This window comes from Ischnura elegans, chromosome 4 (assembly GCF_921293095.1).
Source record: "Ischnura elegans chromosome 4, ioIscEleg1.1, whole genome shotgun sequence".
In the NCBI taxonomy this organism is placed as follows: Eukaryota; Metazoa; Arthropoda; class Insecta; order Odonata; family Coenagrionidae; genus Ischnura; species Ischnura elegans.
In genome coordinates this window covers 98,689,642-98,712,321 of record NC_060249.1, presented here as the reverse complement: position 1 = coordinate 98,712,321, position 22,680 = coordinate 98,689,642, and the positions used below count along the sequence as shown (strand labels likewise).

Here is a 22,680-nt window from a genome sequence, read left to right as displayed (position 1 = left end):
TTCTTTTAGAATAGTAAATATTTGAAAATCAAATATAACATTTGGTTGAAAAAATACTGGTAATGCAATAAGTTGACCATGGATTCGTGCTGTGATGGGATTAATGGGCTGGATACCCTCGCAGCTATTTCACAATAGAGTTCCACGTGGAAGCTGAAAATAAATCCTCTAAAATCCAATCTCTCTTAGATTTGGGTTCAATCTTCACATTTCCATTTTCAGGGACATCCATTTTTCCGCAGGTTTGAAGCTATATCTTCCATGCTATTGGTAAAGATACCTCAAACTCTACATTCCTATCCTTAAAATTGTATAGTATTTGACTGGGGCACATGTTCTCAGGCATTCCCCTCCTGATGTCCTGAGTAGGGACTTAAGTTTACCTCCAGAATACTTTACTCAAGATATTTCCATCATGCCTGACAAGGGTGGATCCAGAATTTTATTCTGGATCTGACAGACAAATGGTCTTTTCATATTTGAGATTAAAAACAATATACAAGTACTGTAAAAAACATATTTTCACATTCAAAAAAACATGTGAGAATGCATTCTCTTTATTTCAATTTGAAAGTTATTAATATTAAATTAAATGGTTGAGGCTCCATTTTACACTAAAGAAAACGAACATAGTGATAACCCTATTAAAAATCTTTTATATTTTTTATGCATCTGGGGGTGCCCCTCCCCTAAATTTTCTATATGATGCCTGATTTAAAAAAGATGAATGGAGTGGCTGCGATTCCTTGGGGATTATATTATTTATTAATTATAGAATTATATGTGGTGGACTCCCCTCAAACCACTAGAGCTGTTAAATATTACCGCGCTTACAGTAAAATAAGTGTTGCTAAACCAGCTCCTGAGTGAAGCAACTGATGAGAGTAATAGGCAAATTGAGATGTATGAAGAATATTTTTCTGGGCACATATATTATGACCACTTAGAGATGTCCACTTGCATATGAGATCAGTGGCGTAACTATGGGGGGAATGAGGGGATAGGGTCCCCCCAAAACTTCAGAAAATTTTATAGTATACATACTAATGTTTTCCCTGCTGTGATGATTACCCATGGAACTACGAGTGAAACCCAAATTTGAAGTGCCAATATAATATGAAATTTCCAGGCATGTCATTTTTTCAGAAATTTTCCCGTTGCCTGGGGGGGGAGGGCTTGTCCCCCTGACCCATCCATCCCAAAAGCATATTCCTAGTTATGCCACTATATGAGATCATTATGTCTTTTGTGATATCTCCGAGATACTTGATGCTATGTGGGGCTATGATCTGACCTCTTTCACTCATTCTGGTGATGGGGAGCATGATTACAATATTCCCTCTGAATTTCATCACTTTTTGTCTACAGCTGCTTGTATGATGAGAAAACTTTCTTATTCTAGAGATCGACCTATTATCTTCCACCCAGTAGACATACCCTAGCCGTGAGCATCCATTAATATTTTACTATAGTACTTAGAATAAGATATCATAAAAAATTTCTTCACTAATTATAATAGTATATTGTTAATAAAACATGAAATAAAGATCAAGTCATTCCGTTATTAGCCATTCAGTAAAAGTATGGAACCTTCATTAAAATTCCTTGATATTTTTTCGCTTATTTGGAAGTATGTATTAATGATTGATAGTGGGAGATGATTTTATGACATTCTCGAATGAACATAATACTGAATATTACATCCCATAGGCGAATAAAAAATACCTGAAATAAGGTTTAAATAAGATAATTTACTGAAATATTAAGTATAATGACTTCTCAAGAATCACATTCTTTACTTCTAAGGTTTAATAGATTTGTTCAGGAATAGTTGTCAAGAACGTGCTCGTCCTTTTTTCCTTCAATTTGTGCTGCGCGCGCAAAGACACAAGACACTACGACACTACGTAATCCAAAGTCCAAAGTTTTATTTCGCCAAGTCACTTATCAAGTATATAAACAAATCGTATAATGAGCTATCCCTTTATTTTAGCGTTATCTTTTAAATTTAAATAGCCATTGCTGAACGAATTCATTTCTTAGTTGAGATATGTATGATATGTATAGAGCGATAGAGCGGTCACGTTGGCAGGACCTACAATTCCAATTCTTAAGTTATCTCTGACCGCTGACATTTGTGGATAATTTCAAGTCCACTGGCATCTCATACGTGACTGCCAGCCGTATCAGTAGTAGTTGCAGAGTCATCGTGTGTGATCGCTTACCTATCATTCCACTGCTTCTTGTACTCGTAGAATTTCAGTAATAATGTCGGCATTAACGAAAGGTACCAATCGGTGTTCATGTCAGATGTCTGGGCTGCCTTTTAGCGGTGGAATTATTCTACTATTTTGCTTGATTTTCTGTTTTTTAGGTGTGTTTATTGTCGCCGCTAAGCGTACTCCATTTGGAACGTATGGTGGAAAATTTGTCAAGAAGAGTGCTTCGGAATTACAGGAAGTTGCAGCGAAGGCAGCATTAGCAGCTGGAAATATAAAGCCTGAAGCGGTGGACTCTGTAGTTATAGGCAATGTCCTCAGTGTAAGTCATTGATATTGATTCCGTTGCAAATTTGAAGTTAGTTTTGGCTTGGGTAGGTCTCAATGAGATGCTGTTCGTAAGACCTTATCTAATTAATGATGTATGCCCATTGCCCATTTACCTACGTTTGTGCTGCTATTAGCTTGCATGAAATTGAATTTTCGGCATAGCTCTTTCTCAATATAAAGTGTTCACTCTTGCCAATGATTGCCCAACCTTGGCGACTAAGGTTAGCCTGATTAAGGTTAAGGTTGCTCGCGTTCTTGCTTGAGTATTGCTCCAGAATTTACATTGATTGGACTGCGATATGAAAATTGAGTTAAATCTAATCAGATAGTTACGTGTTATAAAATGATGTGAGAAACAGGCAGTGACTTTGTGATAAACTCTGATGTAAAGACTTACTAAACAAAGTTGCGTTGGGTTTTTGCGTTAAAGTTACCAAAGTAAATTTACTTGAGTAACTAAGGGGTTAGTAGCTGACATATTCAAACTTTTTATATTCTTATGAGAGACAAAATGATTTTATGAGAGAATTCAATTAAGTATGAAAACCCAATGTAGGAATCCATAGGCAACTAGTAATAACAGAAGTTGTACAGCCAGTCCAAATTTAAGAATTAGCCAACAAAAATGGTAAATCATGAAAAATAATTCTTCATGTTCCTATTTTTTTGTTAATAAACCGTTACAAACCCTTTGATGGCTAACCTTATGAATAATAATGAGAAAATGGAATTATTGCTGCCATCTGTCAGCAGATCCAGAGAGGGGCTACAGCCACCCCACTTAGATATCCAATTAACACTAGATATAATCGTAATTTTTATTAAATAAATAAAGATTAATTACCTTTTTCATATTCTATAAAAAGAAATGCTAAATTTATTTTCAAAATCGTATTTACTTTATTTATGCTGCATTCCTCTAGTAATGTACTGTTGTGTAAGCTTCAAAATCCTCAAGCTGGAGTCTGATACAATGATGGGTGAGAGGCAGTAGTTATACGAGTTAGCTATTGAAAATGAAGGGTAGTTACGTGTACAAGATTGCCATTTCCCTTTTATCTCATACATGGACTGACATTCTCATGAAAATACTAGCAATATACGAGGGCTGTTCAAAAAGTAACGGGCCTTCAGTCCTCCTGCGTAAACGAATGATGCGCTGGCGGCCAAGCTTAGTGGGGATGTGGAGGGCACTGTCATGCACGCGCATGCACTGTTTTGTGTCATGGCAAAGCTTCAGTCGCCGGCAGTCAACCTAGTAGTGTAGACCTATCCGTTGTGCTCGGCAGTTTTTATCAAGTTAGAAAATGACAGAAAAACTTGAGCAGCGTTACTGCATTAAATTTTGCCAAAAGCTTTGCAATTTGCGAGTGGAAACAATTAGCAAAATATAAGAGGCTTTTGAGGAATCTGCCATGAGCAGTACTCGAATAAAATAGTGGTATAAACAATACAAAAATGGTCACATGTCAGTGGAAAGTGAATTGTGATCAGACAGGTCATGTCAAGGTCATGTTGGCAGTCTTCTTTGACTCCACTGGAGTGGTGCGTCATGAGTATGCACCTTATGGCCAAACCATCACAAAACAATACTATCTTGAGGTTCTTCGTCACCTAAATGATGCTGTGCGGCGTAAACAACCGAATCTGTGGGCAACAAAAACTTGGCAGCTCCATCACGACAACGCACCTACCCCAGTGGCGTAGCCAGGAATATCGTTCGGGGGGGTCCAAAATCAGGGGGAAAATTTTTGAAAAACAGGGTACTCATTAGAGGGTTTTAAACTAATTTTAACACATTTCATAATTTAAAAAACTTCATTTATTAAAAAAAAATTTGCAAATTCACGATTTAACAATTCAGTTTTTTTGTTATCCTTTATGGGGAAAAATTATTGTGTTTTCATATTTCCTGACCCCCCCTATGCCACTGACCTACCCACTCTGCACATTTAATTCAGAGTTTTCTTTCTAAAAACAACACTCCTCTGCTTCACCAAGCTCCGTACTCCCCCACGACGTGGCTGCTTGTGACATCTGGCTATTTCCTAAGCTGAAAATGCCCCTGAAAGGAACTCGATTTCAAGTAAGAAAAGACATTATACAGAATACGACGGCTGAGCTTAACAGAATTCTAAAAGATGCCTTCCAGAAATGTTTTAAACAGTGGCAGAAGCACTGGGAGAAGGGTGTGCATCACCAAGGAGACTACTTTGAAGGGGATTTAAAGTTTTTAGATCTAGTTCATTAAATACACTTTAATAAAAAAAAAGTCCGATACTTTTTTAACAGCCCTCATAGATATCTTGTACAATGAAAATAGGCAAAAAGAGTCTTACAAGAGAAGTATATAGCACGTGTATAAATATAACACAAAAATATAATACAGTTGTAAAAATATAATACAGTGGAACCTCGTTAAAGCGAGTACGGGCTAGAGCGAGACCCCCGCTATTACGAGAGATAGCCGATGCACCGTCAATCGATCCTATAATGAGCATGTTAAAAAATTCGTTTTAACGAGGCCCTTTTGGTGTTGGCTCTCGCCATAGCGAGGGTTTCACCACCGGAAAAAACTTAAACCAAGATTTCTTAATCTCTGTATTGCTAGCGATCTGTTAGAAATGAAGTTAATGGAGTGCTCATATTCATGTGGTAAACTGCAGAAACAAATGCGATACGTTATTTCACCCATTGTCGCTTAACCGACAGGAACAATAAACATACACCAATGGAAACATTTGAGGCATTAAATAACCGCGATACAGTTTTATCAGTTAATTTTTGAATTTTCAATGGAAAATACCAAAATTTTAGAATGATTACATAAATGCGCTAATTAAGTGCATAGAAAAATGGCTTCTTCGGTTGTGCATTGGCATAATGATTGACAAAACAATGCTTTGCATGATTTTTATTCAGTGTAGCGCTTATAAATTGTTTGAATAGTTAGTCGTAGTTTGAGTAAGGAAATTAAGTGATTCAAAAAAACATCGCCTTTTGTCTGGATTTATGCTTACGTTTATCGGATAGAAATTAATCTCTCGCCGCACCACTCCTGTTCCTGTATAAGTGTTCGCAACAGGTATACATATTGGCTATTATTTGCTCCACCTCCGGTAAAGCGACAATTCGATATAACGAGTGTTTATTGGAGCACCGTGGGGTGTCGTTATATCGAGGTTGCACTGTACAAGAGAAAAGAGAAAGAATGCGTAGGGAAGAGTCTGAATCGAATGGCATTGTGAATGAAAAATAAGCAGGTTTGAAATGTATTTCTGAGGCACTCAATGATGGAATTTGAGAATGGCAGAGTTTAGAAGTTAATACAATGCAAAGACCTGGTAAAATTGGGTGGATACCTGTGATGAATGGACGCCAAAAAAAAATGTAATTTGATTCACCGATGTTTTGAGACTCCAAAAGGCAGCAGCACAAAGATATTTTTCAATGGTAATTAAGATTGTATATGTAAATATATCATGTTATGTATGACCATTTCAAATTCCCATGCAGAAAAACCAATTGTTCTACATGCTCAGGTAGCAGGTTTTGATGTCTCCATGTTACAGTATTGCTGCCTGTAGGAAAATAGGGTGTCTTTCACAACACACTTGTGTAGCTGGACAATTACTTTGTTTCCAAAGTTGGAAGATTTGGAAACCTTGGGAAGTTTAATCAAAAGTTGTATAAACAATTTAAATGGATCTTGAATATTCTTGGCATTTTAGTGGAAAAAGTGTGCTTGCATAATAATGTTCACTACTAATTTTGTCTCAAAATGTTCTTTCTATTCTACTATTAGCACTTTGTAATGATTTGACTAGTCAATAAATCAATAACAAGTACAGGCATCCCCCAAGTTACGTATGTCTCGACTTACGTAAATCCGTACTTACGTAAGCGATAACCGTATTTCAAATGATTACGTTAATTTTCGAATGCGAGCGCGAAGAAGTAGATATTCGCTCGTACAAACTATGGTAGAAAAAATATCGAATAGTTATAGAGTTTTTTACGTGCTAAAAATAACAAAGTGACCCATTTTTGTCATTCCTCGAAGGAAATTTCATTAATTTCTGTAGAAAAATCGCTTATAAATCCCAAGTCAGCAATCAACGTGAAAATTTGCAGTTCTAGCGATGGATGTGGTGGCGTATGTGGTTGCGCTCATTTCTTTACGATACAACTTGTTATACAGCAATCTCTGAAGCGCCAACGCAAAGGTTCGACTTACGTAAATTTCGACTTACGCATAGTCTGCCGGAACGCATCTCTTACGTAACTCGGGGGATGCCTGTAATAGCAATATATTTTAGAATCCCATCGAGATGAAGTAATAATTAAATATTTTATCAGATGCAAATGGGCTTGCTTTTGAAATGGTCCATTCAAGTATAATTAATTTTATTTAAAAAACAAAGGAAGAAAAATAGTCGACTTTCATAGGTTGAGACTTCAACAAGAAAATATAGAGCCTGACATGCTCAGAGCAAGTCCTCGCATTCAGAAAAGGTGCACGAGTACTCCAGGGTTAATCCAACAACCATTTCCTCTCTTCAGATTTAGCACTTCCTTGTTTCTTTTCATCAATAAGCGAACGAACTATAGAACTTAGCTTTAGTTGTGTAGATAAAAAAAAGCAATTTTTCTTTATTTCTCACTTCCTTTAATCAACCATTGCAACTATTTTCTGTTAGTTCAAGAGGGAAACTAAACGCAACAAAATTATAAATGAAAATTAACATTGGACGTATTTAGTGCTCAAAAAGGCTAAAAGATGACACCACTTGTGACGTCAAACACCAGGAAAAACTGGCATTGCCCGCTGAAACGTAGAAGTTGCATTTTTTTCCATAGAAATCCTAACAATTTTGCATAATCCCTCGGTGTTTGAGTAAAGACAGTATGTTAGGGTACAAAAGTAATGCATAAGAAAGCATGAGCGATGCTGTGGTCCACTCCAATTAGTCTTAAAATGCTGCCAGTCAGCCAGTAAGACAGTCGGATGCTGTGGCTGACGTAAAGATATTCGGCACCCACAGCGATAACTATGATGGTTGACTGTTATGTATACTCACTCACTCCCTCCCATGGCCATTTATACCCCATATGATATTTAGCCACGCCAACTTTCTGCCTCCAAGTCTTTCTCACTTCTGCATCTGCCTCGCTGACTCCCGTTTTCCTCATATCAATCAGCACCTCATCCTTCCATCTTTTTCTCGATCTTCCTGGAGGTTGTCTTCCATCAGGGTTTTCTACCCAGACTTGTTTCACTAGGGCCTCTTGCTCTCTTCGTATTATGTGCCCTGCCCACTGTTATGCATACAAAAGCTGAAACTCTTACATTAGAAGGACTTTATAAATGATATTACTACAAGAGATCCATAGTGAGAGATAGTGCCTTCTGTCAGCAGATTCCTGAACATACTGACCTCAACAGCTCTGTAACTGAAACTACTCGACTCAAGGTTCATAGTACGACTCGAATCACTCGAGTCGAGTACTAACTGCTTGACTCGACTCAAATTTTCGAGTACGCACACATCCCTAAATAACTCATACAAAGAGAACTATGGGTTCATTAATGGGCTACGCCCTTTTCAATCCCTTATGGACAGTTGGGCCATCCAATGTAAGGAAATGGCTTAGCCATTTATCGGTAGAGTATTAGATTTCTGAATATTTTCATTGGGAAATTGATTGGAACTTCCAGTTTTCAAAAGTGCATCAAGTAGGGCTTTTGGTTGGCCATTGCCCTATAAATTTTCAAGCCTGCACTTCATTTGGAAGTGGGTAAATGAAGTGCAGGTGGGTTGTGTACCTCAGGAGACCCTGCTGAAGTCTTTGGAATATTTTGGTTTGAAACTTTGGCTGAGGCTGGTTTTTGCATAGCTGTCGTTGAGTAGAGAATAATAAGTAGCGGATCATGGGAAAGGTACTCGAATCTAGTTTTCAAGTAATGAATGACATTCAACGTAAGTTCAGCAGTTCTAGACCCAGAGCCATTGAGTGCCAGAGTGTACAAAAAAATTGCAATTTCCTCCATTTTGAGATATTTTTTGTCGGGAAGGAGTTAGAATGTCGGGGTTGTTAGAATTTCCTCTGGATCATTTTTTGTCCCCTACATCCACAAAAGTTTTAAGCTGTGTAACTCTTATGAAAGTGGATGGGAATGAGTAGGTATATGTGGGCAGGGGCACTGCTAGGAATTGGGGGGGGCAATGTGGGGGGTTTAGGTGCAGCTAATACCGGGATGTGTGGGGTAATGGAATACCCACCAGGATAAGGGGTAGGTGCAAGATTATTAAATTGCGGAATTTTAAGATAAATGTTTCAAAATGGTGAGTTTTGCGTCTTTCTGCGGGATATTTTATTAATCCTTACACTAATCTATTCGTAATATCAATCTAATCAAGTAAAATAGATTAAACTTAAAAATTTCTCTGAGCTCTGGGAGAGGGGGGTTTTATCTCCCAAGAACCTTGCTGCGCCGCTGTATATTAGTGAGTTAGTCACGCAAGGGGTATATATTATCGGCAGATTTGGTTGGTGGAAGGTAACTTCATTGTGGTAATACATACTCAAACTGATGTATTGGATGTTAAATGATGGAAAAATATGTGATCTCATGAGTTACACGTCTTCAAAGTCTTTTATAGTGCTTGAATAGCCTTCTTTCAATCCTTCAATTTTGTTTCTTTTGACTTTTGTTTGTGCTTATTTGAAAGGTATATTTAAGTACAGTAGATTCTGTTTAATGGGTCCACCGGTTACTTGGGGCAGCCACTTAATTGGGGCAGATCTTGAAGAACAGAACCCAATAGAGGAATATCCCAGAGTATTCTCCGCTTAATTGGGACAGCATGCCGCTTTATTGGGCCATGAGTCGGCGACATAGACTCTATACTCGCGAGGAAATTAAATTTTTTTGTTTTCAGAATACTTTTTTTTTATTTTCCTCCTTTGATTTACTCTTATTTTTCACAAATGTTCCTATTCTTGCCCTATTTCGAAAGCTCTTGTTGTTCTACTATCCGCAAGAGGATAAGACTTTTCTTTAATAGGACTTAGTAAAAGACATTCTTTTTTAAGTATACCGGGACTAGCCACGGTGATAACTTTACGGGAGTCACCCGCAATGCACAATTGTGCATTGCGGGTGACTCCCGTAAAGTTATCACCGTGGCTAGTCCCGGTATACTTAAATTCGTCAAGAGAGAACACCCCTTGTGTTCAAAGTTCGGGCTTTACTCTCCGGCTGTGGCGCCATGCGCACGATTTGGACTGCTCGTCGCATAATATGCTCGGCAGTCCATACCACCATGTCCGGTATAGTCCACAAATTTCCACAAGGAAGAATGACGCCTCGGTAGCTTAACTGGCTAAAGCACTCGGCCAGAAATCGAGGGATCCGGGTTCGAATCCCGGTCAAGGCGAATGATTTTTTCTCTGTGGATTTTTCGCATAAAAGACATTCGTTCAGCGTTGCCTGAGGCTGTGAAAAATATTTTTAACAAAAATGTTATAATTCTTAAAAATGATAATAAATTAACTAAACTCGTTGATTTATTTATCAAATTAATAGTTTAATAAACTTATGTTGCATTATAAACATTCTTTAGTCTTCTTTCCATCATTTCAACGTTTGTTTATGCCCGTATACAGGATAGTTCGCCTAATTGGGGCAGCTGCTTAATTGGGGCAAAGTGCACAAGTCCCCATGTGTCCCAATTAACCGGAATCTACTGTACTATGAAACACTTAAAGGTCTTTAACCTGTGTAGTCAGTCCTTTTTTGGTAATTTGAAGTCCATTTGAGTATCATAACCAAACCAAAGACCCCATCCCCCAAACATATCCTGCTTTATATTCCACCATAAATCATTCCTTAAAAAATCAGTTCTCTTTGTTACTTTAAAAGCCAAATTTGTGGGTGTTTTATCTATTTCGAATGCAGGTTTACTTTTTGAGTTTTTCTTGAAAAAACATTTGAAAATGTGGTCCTTTTAATAGAAATGCTAATGTTTCAATCGTGTATAACTTGGGAATTATTGATTTATCACAAAAACTTGATACTACATTTTTTTTAAATTCCACCTCTGAGAAGGGGTGGAAACCACCCCCAAGGTGAAAGCATCAATTGGCACTATGCCTCTAATGTTTGTTAACACATTCTCTAACTATTTACAAAATTTCAAGTCAATTGGTATAATTTCTAAGAATTTGGAGGTTACAACCGATTTTCAGCTTCAATGATTTGACTCTAGCTGTGTACAACTATTAAAAGGTTCAGTGACACCGGTAAATATCAGCTGATTATTATGAAAATCAACGGGTTAGTTGTCTGCCTTTAAATGCTTAGCGTGTCCATGTGGGTACTACACTCGGTGCCAGGTGTGCCTGCAATGCCTGAAATTAGAATTGAATCCAGCGGTGAAACAGTGAATGGCAACCATCAGCTATTTAATTCTGGCTGCCAATGGTGTTAATGCCAAAGGAAAACTTGTAACAATAAGGTTAAAATCAAAAATTCCAAGTTTAATTTTTAAGAGACACTTTAACCACTGGTTAGTCAAATATAAGTATTATAAAAAATCTTATTTTTGGAGCCACTTTTCAAATTCTTCCTCTTGAACCATTGTCAATTGATATTCAAACATGCAGTGGATTTATGAGTAAAGAGTGCTTTTGACAAATAAAACATACTAATTACCAATATTTCAGAAAACTTTACAGTCTGAAATAGAGGGAAAATAATAAATTAATCTTTCTCTTATTAGGCTACCTCTCCCGACTCAATATTCATGTCAAGACATGTGCTCTTGCGGTGTGGAATCCCATTGGACAGACCAGCCCTAACTGTGAACCGGTTATGTGGTTCAGGTTTCCAGTCCATAGTAAATGGAGCTCAGGTAATGAAAAATGCCTTTTATGTTTGGTCTTTTTACTTATTTTCTGTCAACTGGTTGGTATTCTGAGGTTAATGGCCGTAATATTACCTTGACTTGACACCATTGCCTAGTTTTGGTGTGTCTTTCTAAATAATTCGTGCATTTACATTTTTAAATAGTATTGAATGCAATTAGGCTTGAAAACATAATTGTATCATTGTGTTTTGTACATTTTGTGGAGAGTGTATTCATGCTCATGATATACCTTAAAAGTGCATACATACTTAGGTCACAATATGGTTTCCTGGGAAAAAAGATGGTCCATCTGAATATGTCCAGGTTGGCACTCCCTACCTACTAGACTTTTCATCTTCTTTCTTGATTAGATGTAACCAGCAGATAGACTAATAGCCAAATCCATCAGCAACTGTATTTATTATGGCAATATAATAGCAGATCTGGAATGTATGGTGATGTGTATACGGTGGAAGCCCGGTTTAATAAGTGCTCAGCATATTATGTAAAATTACTAGCTCTCTTGGGTGCTCATTATAACCGAAGGTGAAGGACGAAGTCCCTCAATTCCCATAGTCCTTTTTATTTACAGCTTTTCGTTCATATTGTTGTTATTTCACAGAGAAATAAGATTGCATTTGCCATAACCTCGGTATTTGTGCATAATTTTACGAATGACATATTGAAAAACAATTATTGATGGAGAATTGGTGGTGTGGGTAAGGTGCTGACTGAAATCAAGTACAATGTAGATTGTTTTCTGGCCATTCTATCCATTGGTAACTCTACACAACTGTGAGTTAACTGTGCCCTTTACCCACACCTTCACTCTCTGCTGTGTTCTAATACAAGGTTCATGCCAGTCAGGTAAATAAAAATCGGGACTGTAAGGGGATTTCTGGTGAGGGAAAAACTTGAGGCACAGGGAAAAGGTGAAAATATTACCGCATAATTCTCTGAATATAGTCTCCATCTGAATATAGTCCCCCCCTAATTTTGAGGCTTCAGGTAAAAATTTAAAAAATGCATTTGAATATAGTCCCCTCTTTATAATTACCACGGACATTTTTGGAAAAAAGGGGGGACTTATATTCAGATAAATACATTAGATGAATGCCCAACACTGTCCCCCATCGACAGTGCGCACCCTGGCAAAAAGGCGAAGTCTTCTCCCCATACAAGGCTATCCTGGCTTTAATGTTGCTGATCTTTTCATGTGTATGTATTTATTCTCTTTCAAATCTTTCTCTACCTGTTCCATATTTATTATTCAAGGCCTTCTTTTTCTGTATTTTTCAATCTACTCATCCCTCAACGATTGTCTTCATCATCATGACATACCTCATAATACCAAGCGTATATTCTGGCAGGGACTTCTGGGCTATGTCCATATTCTTTTTGCATGCTTAATCATGGATCTTTTGACAGTACAATGTCAATCGTTGGGTTGCGTCTTCTTTTAACGTGAATCTCCTCTATGCTGTCACTAAAACAAGCTTCTACTGTATGCTATATTGTAACAGGACTTCTAACATCTTGCTCTGTGCAACTTGCCCATCATCACATTTCTAGCATGGGTTATTTCTAGGGATGGTCGAATCGGATACCTCGGATCCCAATATCCATGGATATTGCCCTTCATCGGATACATCGGATCCAGAGTCGTGGAAGATATCGGATCGGGGTCCGAAATTTTAAACAATAGTTTCTGTGAATGAATGCCCCATAAGGGTGGAAAGAGTTCAGATTCTATCTTCGAATGTGCCGTCGCATGCGATTCTTGTCCTACGCCACTGGTCAGTGGCATATCCAAAGATTTTTCCTATTTTCATTTCCAAACCCAAGTGTAACAGTTAAGGTCCTGAGCATGTAAAGATGTTTAAAAAAAAACAACTTGAAAGCCTATAAAAATGATTTTTAATTTATAAAAATATTAAAATGTTTAGGAAAATCTAAAAAGCATTCCTTAGATTGTATGTACCCAGAATAAACTTGAACTTCGTTTAATAGCAGGATTTTGAAAATGCATTTGGATCTGAAAATATCCGATCCGAAAGATCCGGCTCTAAAAGTCAAGGATCCGATCCGAATCCGGATCCGGAAAAAAAATCCTGGATCCGTCCATCCCTAGTTATTTCCCTTCCAAATTGCCCATCTGTCTACTAAGTCCCTGCTGTGTAAAGGGTGATCCTAAGACAAAATAAATTTAGGGAGAAAACTGAATAAAAACTCTGAAAGGGTGCCAATCAGGACTGTGGGCTAGCCAGCACACTCAGGCAGAGCAAGGACCGGGTTTATTTTTTGGGGGTTTACTTTACGTATTCCCAGAGTTAATTCTTGCTTCAAATAGTTGCATAATTTTTTCAATTCTGTATTTTATTAAAACACTAGCTGACCCGGCGGACTTCGTACCCCCTAACAATCAATGAACTAACAGTTTAGTTACACATTTTTAAATCAAGAGCGGCTGTATCGTTTATAACCATGTTTATTATAATAAAATAAGATACTAATTCAATAAAACTACGTAAATGAGCATGAAAATAGCTTAAGAAATTTTGGGCATTGTAGTTTTATAAAGCAGTTAATGAAATAAAAATTATACGCATTCACTTTCTGGCTATTTGATGCTGGCTTTTAACCGTAAAAAAAAGTTTTTAAGTCCAAGTCTGTTGCGTACACTTAGCCCGTTCACGGGGCAGGTTAACACAACGCCAGACCGACGCTTGACTGATGCTCAAAATCGTGTAAGAAAAGCCCCTATGAAGCAGCAGCATTCGTATCAAATGACTTTAGGCGCGCCAGTTACAGTATCTCTGTTTGGAAAAAATGCACTACGTAAACGCACTTCGGTGTGTCCTACACATTCGGGTTTAATGTAGTGCGTCAAGCACCTTATGATAAACAACAGTTTTTCTTTTATCAGGTGCAATATAAAACAGATGACGCTAAATAAATATGGCGAAGCGAAGCAGTGACGCAGCGAGGGGGGTTTTGGGGGGTAAAACCTCCCCAAGAGCTCAGAGAACTTATTTATAAAAAACTTTGTTACTAATATTAGGGGGACGGATAGGTAACAAACAAAAATATTTAACTATTCACACAGCCGCAAAATCCGCTATTTTGAACCATTTATCTTGAAAAAATGTCTGGGGGAGGGCCCCCACACCTCTCGCTTACCTTAGCGAGTTTTCCATACCCTAAAGACCCGTAGTATTAGCTGCGCCCTTGAAGCGAAGGAAGAAATACAGCGGATGGTTTACCGACTCGTAAACATAGCAGGTTTAATTTACCATGAGAAAATCATGGGTTTTTATTAGCACATGAGCACAAACATCACTAAAACTGAAAGACTGACCATGCGATTTGTTAATCGTTATCGCGAATGCAACACTACTTGGAAATTGAATACATTTAAGCTCAAAAGGGCATATATGTTGGGATCATGGAAAGATGAGGAATGAGAACTCCCTCATCTTTGAGTTTTCCTTTGAGTAAAGTCGCGTGAGTCACATTCATTATCAATTTTTTAAATAACCAAACGCGTTCCGTTGGATAGCTATGGTGAGTTTAGGTTTCGAAATAACATGAACACAGAGCCTTCCTTTAGCTGTTAATCGTGCCGTGGTAAGCAAGGTACGTCCAAGGACTTTATATATTCAGTTAGATGGTTGGTGACTTCGTCTTCGTTTATTACTCAGTTAAAAGATTTGAATTCATGCAGAGTACCAATTATTTGATCCTGATTTACCTAGTTTGAGTGATCCACATCTTCGTTCTAGGCCGTCGAAATTGCTCACTCAATCAATCATTTTTGATTTTTGTGGTGATCAATCATATTCTGGAACTCTTTGTTGATGAGCTCACCTTCCAAAAAAAAATTGCAAATATTCGGAGAAAGTGTAATCAAACTGCTCGATTCCTCGACAGGAACACGGACATTACCTTTTGTCAACAATTGCTTGGAGATTTGTTTACAAACACGGTAGTGAAGAGTCAACTCGAGCTGGGCTTAAAATTAGCTAGAATTAAATATTTTAAATGCAATTTCAATATTTTGAATATATTTAGTAATTAAAATATTATATTGTTACGAAGTTCAGTTATTAAATGGGTAAAAACAAAACAAATAATTTAATTGGTAGTTTTGACCGACTTATCAATTGCTGTTGCGTTGCTAACTCCTAAAAACATATTGTTAGAAAGAGATGAATTTTTTTTGTGAAATTATCCTTTTTTTAATGGCCTATATGTTAACCCCGCCTGAGACGAATCCAAAGAACCAAATCTCATTGAAATCGGTGCAGCCGTTCTCGAGTTATAAGTGTTCTAACTAACACCTTTTTCGACTTTCTTTTATATATATAGATTATGTTGAAAGAGGGCTGGAAACAAATCTAGATTTTTTTTTGTGTTGCTTGTTGCATGTGTTGGTCACCCTGTAGGTATATGATGGTGCTCAAAATAGAATTGCCAAATATATTAGGGCTGGCATTTGAATGGAATGGTATGGGTATGCATATTCGCAGTTTGTGGTGTCATTCTTTACTCGAAATAATAATAATTGAGCATATTCATGTACCCAATTGTGTGTGAGCATATTTATGCAATAATATAATACATAATTTCAATTGAGCATATTTATGTACTGATCCATGTGCTCAATTGGATGTTCACTGGATCTGGAAAAAATGAAAAATAACATACTTAATGCAGTGTGAGGCTTTATGCTAACTGCATATTTACCATAGGCCTATCAATCACTTCTCTTATTCTACTTTTTCTATTTGGTTAGAATATCTTAGTGGGAGATTCTAACATTGTCCTTACTGGAGGTGTGGACAACATGAGCCAAGCCCCACATATGGTGAGGAATGTAAGATTTGGAGTACCCCTAGGATCACAAATGGAGCTGGAGGATTCTCTATGGGCAAGTCTTACAGATACGTACTGTAAGTTGCCAATGGCTCTGACAGCTGAGAAGTTAGCTGAACAGTATTCCATTCCACGAGAGGAAACAGAAAAATATTCTCTCAGATCACAGACATTGTGGAAGAAGGGTATGTAGAAATTATTTATGAAGTGAATTATTTTGATACATATATTAGCTATTTTTTAATGTTTAATCTATGCTCTGCTAATGGCTTTTGTTCCTGTAGCCAATGATGAAGGGAGATTTAAGGAAGAATTGGCTCCAGTGACTGTTAGTATTAAGCGAAAGGATGTAGTTGTGGACACAGATGAGCATCCCAAGCCAGGGACCACTTTGGAAGGCCTTGCCAAGTTACCTCCAGTATTTAAGAAGGGTGGTGTTGTCACTGCTGGTTCAGCATCTGTAAGTATTTTGGCATAAATTTTTAGATGCTATGATCTATCAATTATTATTGCTCTATAAAATGGAAATGTATTGCTGGTGTACAAATCTTTCAGGAGAACATATTTAGTGTTACATACACTCAAACATTTTTTTCAACTAACTTTAGTAAAATGAATCATCTCTATAGAGCAAATAAAAGTTATGGTCAAGTTTGGAGAGGCAGTTAGAATCTCTGAACTTCTACATAATGGTGAAATAATCATGATGTAAAAGACTTGCAGCATATTCATTGATTTAGTGTTGAATGTGTTACGTACTTAAAAAGCCATTCAGGGACAATTTTTATTAGCTAATTATTTTGCTGCTAGGAATACTGCAGTAGTAACAAAATGTGGCAACATTGTAGCTGGATTTCAAAGCTTTTGCTGCATTAAGTAGCCTTAACAGTCTTAGCCTCTTAAGTGTTTGATTACTTAGGTGATAGACATCTTGCACTTCTTCATCTTCATGCAGTTAGTTGTTGCTATATAAACCTGCACTATGGTATCATTAAGTCAAGTCTTGACATTAATCATTTCTATTGTATCATTTTTGCTGGTAACTTTTCACTCACATTCTGGGGCTCTCCCTGCTAACTAGTCAAACTCCAGCATTTCCATTTACAGATTCTGTTTGTGTAATTCTGTAGCTTCCACTCCAATACTTTCCACACTTTGTATTAGAGTGCCCTGTTTATATATAAAAAGGTTATCATTTCCAGATTGTTAATTAAGTACTTAATTAGTGAATCAATCTTTCAGGGTGTATGTGATGGTGCTGGTGCCGTGGTGCTTGCTAGTGAAGAGGCAGTGAAGCAGCATGGCCTCAAGCCTTTGGCAAGGCTTGTAGCTTATTCTTATGTGGGAGTGGAGCCAAGCATTATGGGCATTGGACCAGTTCCTGCCATAACTAATGTGCTCAAAGCTGCAGGAATGTCTCTCAAGGACATGGATTTGATTGAGGTGAAATTTATTGTTTTTACAAATTCTGTAATCTATATTGATTGTTTCCTTTTTCAGGAATAAAAAGATCATTCTGGCATGATGAGAATCAAAACATAGTATGCACATAGCTATGACCTAAAGATCATTCCACTGTAACATAAGGTTGCAGTGGTAGGTAGAAGTGATCATGATAAAGCTGTTTTTTCATATCATGCCATTGAATTGATAAAGTGTGCCCCCAATTATTCCTTGGGATTCAAAGCCAAGTATTTTTCTAAAACTTACTATCTTAAATCAGTTTTTTCCTTTTATGGAGCATATTTCACGAAGATGTACACGCCATTGTGCTGAACTATGCTTCTTCCTCAGTAAAAAGTGAGAAAAAATACTATACTTATGGAATATCTTGGCTGAGCATGATGCACTTGAAATTGTTGTTGTAACAATGAAATAGGTCAAGAAAAAATAAATTCAGTGAAAATATTGCAATCTCTTATTAAACTAATTCTAATGTTGTTTGACTGACTTTTCTACAATGTTAATTGTCTTGGCCTTAGATTATGCTGTTGTAGTTCTGGAGTATTCCAAGTATTTGTAGTGTAATAGGAGAGATCAAGTATTCCTCTCTAGAGAATTAACTTTTTTTTAAATTAAATATGAATCAATCAATGTCGTCCTTTGAATGATTGAGGTGTATGTAGCAGCTCAAGTTGACTAACATAGCTACCAATCAATTAATTATGGATTTTCAACTTTAAGACATAAAGTATTGCTATTTCACTGTTTACTTTGTAATCAGTTGTTATAAACTGGACATTTGATGTTTAATTGGTTTTTCATTTAACTTATTGTGTACTGCTCTACTTCACAGATCAATGAAGCTTTTGCTGCTCAGACCTTGGCCTGTGCGAAAGAGTTGAAATTGGATCAATCAAAACTGAATGTTGACGGAGGTGCTATTGCGCTGGGTCATCCATTGGCTGCTTCTGGATCTCGAATCACAGCTCACTTGGTGCATGAACTCAGGTAAGGATATTTTTTATTCATTAAGTACTCATCAGTATTATTTTACAGAAGCTTCTTATGATTAAGCTAATAATAAAAAATTATTTACTTCATCCATTGTCTCACCTTAACATATGCACGTCGTATACAGTCATTTCATAGTCCGTAATTGTATTATTTAGGAGGAGAGAAATCCAATTACTTCAAAATGTAGAGATCGACGGCAAAATTTCAGGATACCCAAAGGGGTTTGTTGTTGGTGTTATAATTTCAGGGAGAAATAATGTTGAGGTTTGGTTAGCGAGAGTGGAATAAATAAAGTGAACTTCGCATAAACAGCAATGTATGAGAATGGTGTGATGACGTGTTCATAGAGAGAATGTGCAGAAACTTCAACGCATAAATGCAGGAGAAACAATTGGCATTCATAACAGAAAAAACAAAATATACTTAGGACATCTGTTAATTGTAAAGAAAAGAAGGCTGCTGACATCAACAGTCTCATTTAAAAAGCAGATGTGGAAAAGAAATTGGCATCACACTTTTAGGCAAATTGACCGCTATGCACTGCTCTTCCAAATTCTGCTCCAATGGAGTGCAAACATCTCAAACAAATTTTCGGCTTTCCCAAAATCTGTTGGGTTTTTCTCTAGTCTTTAGTATTTAGGTTTATATAATAAGTTTTCTCTCAAATAGACGTACAGTGGAAGCTTGGTTTAACAATTGCTCAAAATCTCTGAAAAATCGCTCGCTATATTGGGCGCTCGTAATATCCATTAGTGGAGATGAAGCCCCTCAATTCCCATGTTCACTTTTACCTAGAGCTTTTCTTTTGTATCGGTGCTATTTCACAGAGGAATAAGATCTGTGTTTGCCGTAACTTGCATATTTGTTCATAATTTTGCTAATAAAATATCACTAAACAATTATTGGCCTTGTTTCTGCAAAACCTGGCATCTGTGGCTGAATCTTGTTCAATGAGTAGCATCATGATCTGTGATCGTCCTGAATTGGTGAGAGCATCAAATTGCTGTACGATGACCGAAACCATGATCCAGATGCCACATCAAACTACCACATTGCACAAAGTTCATGAGAGGCAGTCATAGCCAGTGTGCTCCCATGAGCAAATGGCATAATTTTTTATGCACTTCAAGTGTATTTATTTTATTTTTCAAAACATCTGGGGGCACTTTTCACCATCTTAACCTACTAGACCCTTTCTGCACTTCATAGTCACTGTGTCCTTCAAATTTATCAATATTTGTAGCTTTGCGGACTCAACCTATTGGATCATACTAGAGAATGGCTCTGGCGTGGTCGTTTTGATTGCATTGTATTAATGATCATTCAAAGAAAAACAAAAAAAAATGGCAATTCAGGACATAATCGTTGAAATTAATGAATGCTATCACCAGGAACAAAGGTCTCCAAACTGAAACTACAGCTGACTCCTGATTATCGGGGTGCGGTTTATCCGTGCATGAAATTCACATTCCTTCGATGTTTTCGGCAATCTTTATAAAAAAATAAATGAAATGAGACGCAAAAGCACCAGGATATTTGCATTTTAATGAATGACTACTCCGGATCTATTATTTCTATTTGAAATCCCTTTGAAAAATTGAATTATTGTATTGCTGATAAGGAATGTTTCAAGTTTACTTGGACATCTGATCTAACATTGCCGACTACAATCAGTGGTGGGAGAAAAGAAAACTCTTGAGTAATTTTAGACAATTCTTCAATAGTTAACATATCGTAAATTAAGAAAAATGTTATCTTCGATCATTAAATGTATATTTCATATCGCTAACGCTTAAGTTATTGCTGTGGACTTGCATGCAGTGAAGTGTGGTCCACAGAAACTGGAGATTTCATTGCACTCGGGCATGTTTACCCTGTGATTATTCAAGGTCAAACTGGATAGGAAGGGAATAGTGGAAGCAGATGAGTAGAAGTGAAGGCAACCGGGGAAGTGGACGTAAAGGATGAATGAATCATAGCCAGGCACTCACCTGCATAGACAGTTTACCATAAGATCTGGTGTCTTATTACCACTGCTGGACGATGGGGTGAACACACGTCAGTTGCCGTCACTGGAGTTCTGTTTTCCTGTTTTCAAAGCATTGCGGTGCGCAATTGTGCTCAGTGATCACAGATCTGCGTCCTGCAGCAGCTGCATCCTGGGCAACTTGTGCATGACACGGGATGGAGCCCAACAGTTTAGCTTCCGACATTACACGGAGGTTATGAAACATTCATGCAAACCACGTTTCTGAACCTGTGAATTCGCAGTCACGGATGAGCAGTTTTCGATGAGGATTGATCACGGATGAGGTATTGCACGAAGTAGTAAGGATACGAGTGCAATCACGTTATCACCGCTAAAAAGATTGCAGTCAGGGAAGGAAGCTCTTAATGATTCTGGAAAGCAATCTAAAATAACATCAAATGTGTGTAGATAATTATGGATTAATTGATTTACGCAAATGATGATAATTACAATAAAGTGAAAGCTTGGATTATTTGTGTTTTCTGAATATTCATGCTGGCTCTCCCCATCATTAGCCCGGATAATTGGGAGTTTGCTGTATGTGCCCACACAATCTCATTATGTGACTGGGCCCATAACCTGTTTAGGTTGGGGTAGTGACGGTAGAATGAATCAACTTAAAACATTTATTAGAATGGCGGGACAACAAAGAGAGAGAGAGAATGTATGGAATTCTACTTTTGTATACAGGAGAAACTATTGACATTCAATAAAGGAAAATCGAAATGTGCTTGAGATATCTGCTAATTATAAAGAAAGGAATGCTGCTGTCGTCAACAAATGTGTTTAGCTGGAAGTATAACCTCTCTGTGTACAGTAGTGCATTAGATTTTTTCAGGCAATTTGGCACTCTGCCATTACTTTTCACTGAATTAGAAATTCATGTCCCAAATTCCATTGGTTGTAGAAAACTAAGGATGCCTCCAAATATCCCAGGTTGATTGAGGAATATCAAAACAGCTCTTTCTTCTCATGCCTAGGCTGATTCTCAATAACTAGGAAAGGAGAGAGAAGTAATATACCATCAATTCCTTGTACATAGAGATCTTTCAGGCTGTTTTACATGCCTCTTTGTAGTGTTCTCAGACTTGCTATTTTTCATTAATATTTAGTAGTCCGTCTGGTTTACACCAGTTGGTATTGGTTATTAAACATATAATTATTTAATTTTCATATTTTTTTATATTTTACATAATTTCATTATCAACAAATCACGGTTATAGTTTCAGCTTTCATTCTCTTTTATATTTCTTTATAGGCGCAGGAAAGCCAAATATGGTGTGGGCTCTGCATGTATTGGTGGAGGCCAGGGAATTGCCGTCTTGTTGGAAAGTATTCACTGATGGTGTGTATTGAATTTTAAAGCATGTACGTGTCCATGAACTGGTGAGCAGGAGACTTAAGGTAATCCTGAAAGCTTCCAGCCACTTTTAAAGACTGATGAAAATGTTCTTAAATCATACAAATTTATGTCTACTTTATTTAGTTGAGGATTGAAAACCATTGTATCCTTATCTAATAACTGAATACTATTGGCAAATCTTTATGAAGAGGATAAATGTTATATTTCTAATCGTCTTAATCATGTGGTAATATATTTTGTGTATTATGTTTTACAAATAAAGCTCTGTTGCTATTGTTGAATGCTTGTATAATTTAAATGTTTCATCACTTGTTGGAGAAGTGAATGTTCATTCCATTTTTCATGTTAAGTAACTTTTTGTATGTTTAGTATTCGGAGATACTACCAATAAGAGGTTGGACTAAGAAGGCTTGAAATATTCTTGTAAGGCACATTAATAAGTGAAGTCACCCAAAAATTCTTAGGGAAGGCCCAGAATACCCTAAAAGCATCATT

The 22,680-nt window shown here is 37.1% G+C and overlaps 1 protein-coding gene across 1 annotated transcript; it reads left to right on the top strand.

Moving 5' to 3' along the window:
- Positions 1-2,093: 2,093 nt before the first annotated feature.
- Positions 2,094-22,466, top strand: LOC124157824 (3-ketoacyl-CoA thiolase, mitochondrial). The gene is made up of 8 exons (XM_046532855.1): positions 2,094-2,287; positions 2,375-2,541; positions 11,336-11,467; positions 16,257-16,521; positions 16,621-16,796; positions 17,579-17,779; positions 18,633-18,787; positions 22,081-22,466. The coding sequence occupies exons 1-8, from the start codon at positions 2,269-2,271 to the stop codon at positions 22,163-22,165; spliced, it is 1,200 nt and encodes a 399-aa protein (XP_046388811.1). The 5' UTR covers positions 2,094-2,268; the 3' UTR covers positions 22,166-22,466.
- Positions 22,467-22,680: the final 214 nt, after the last annotated feature.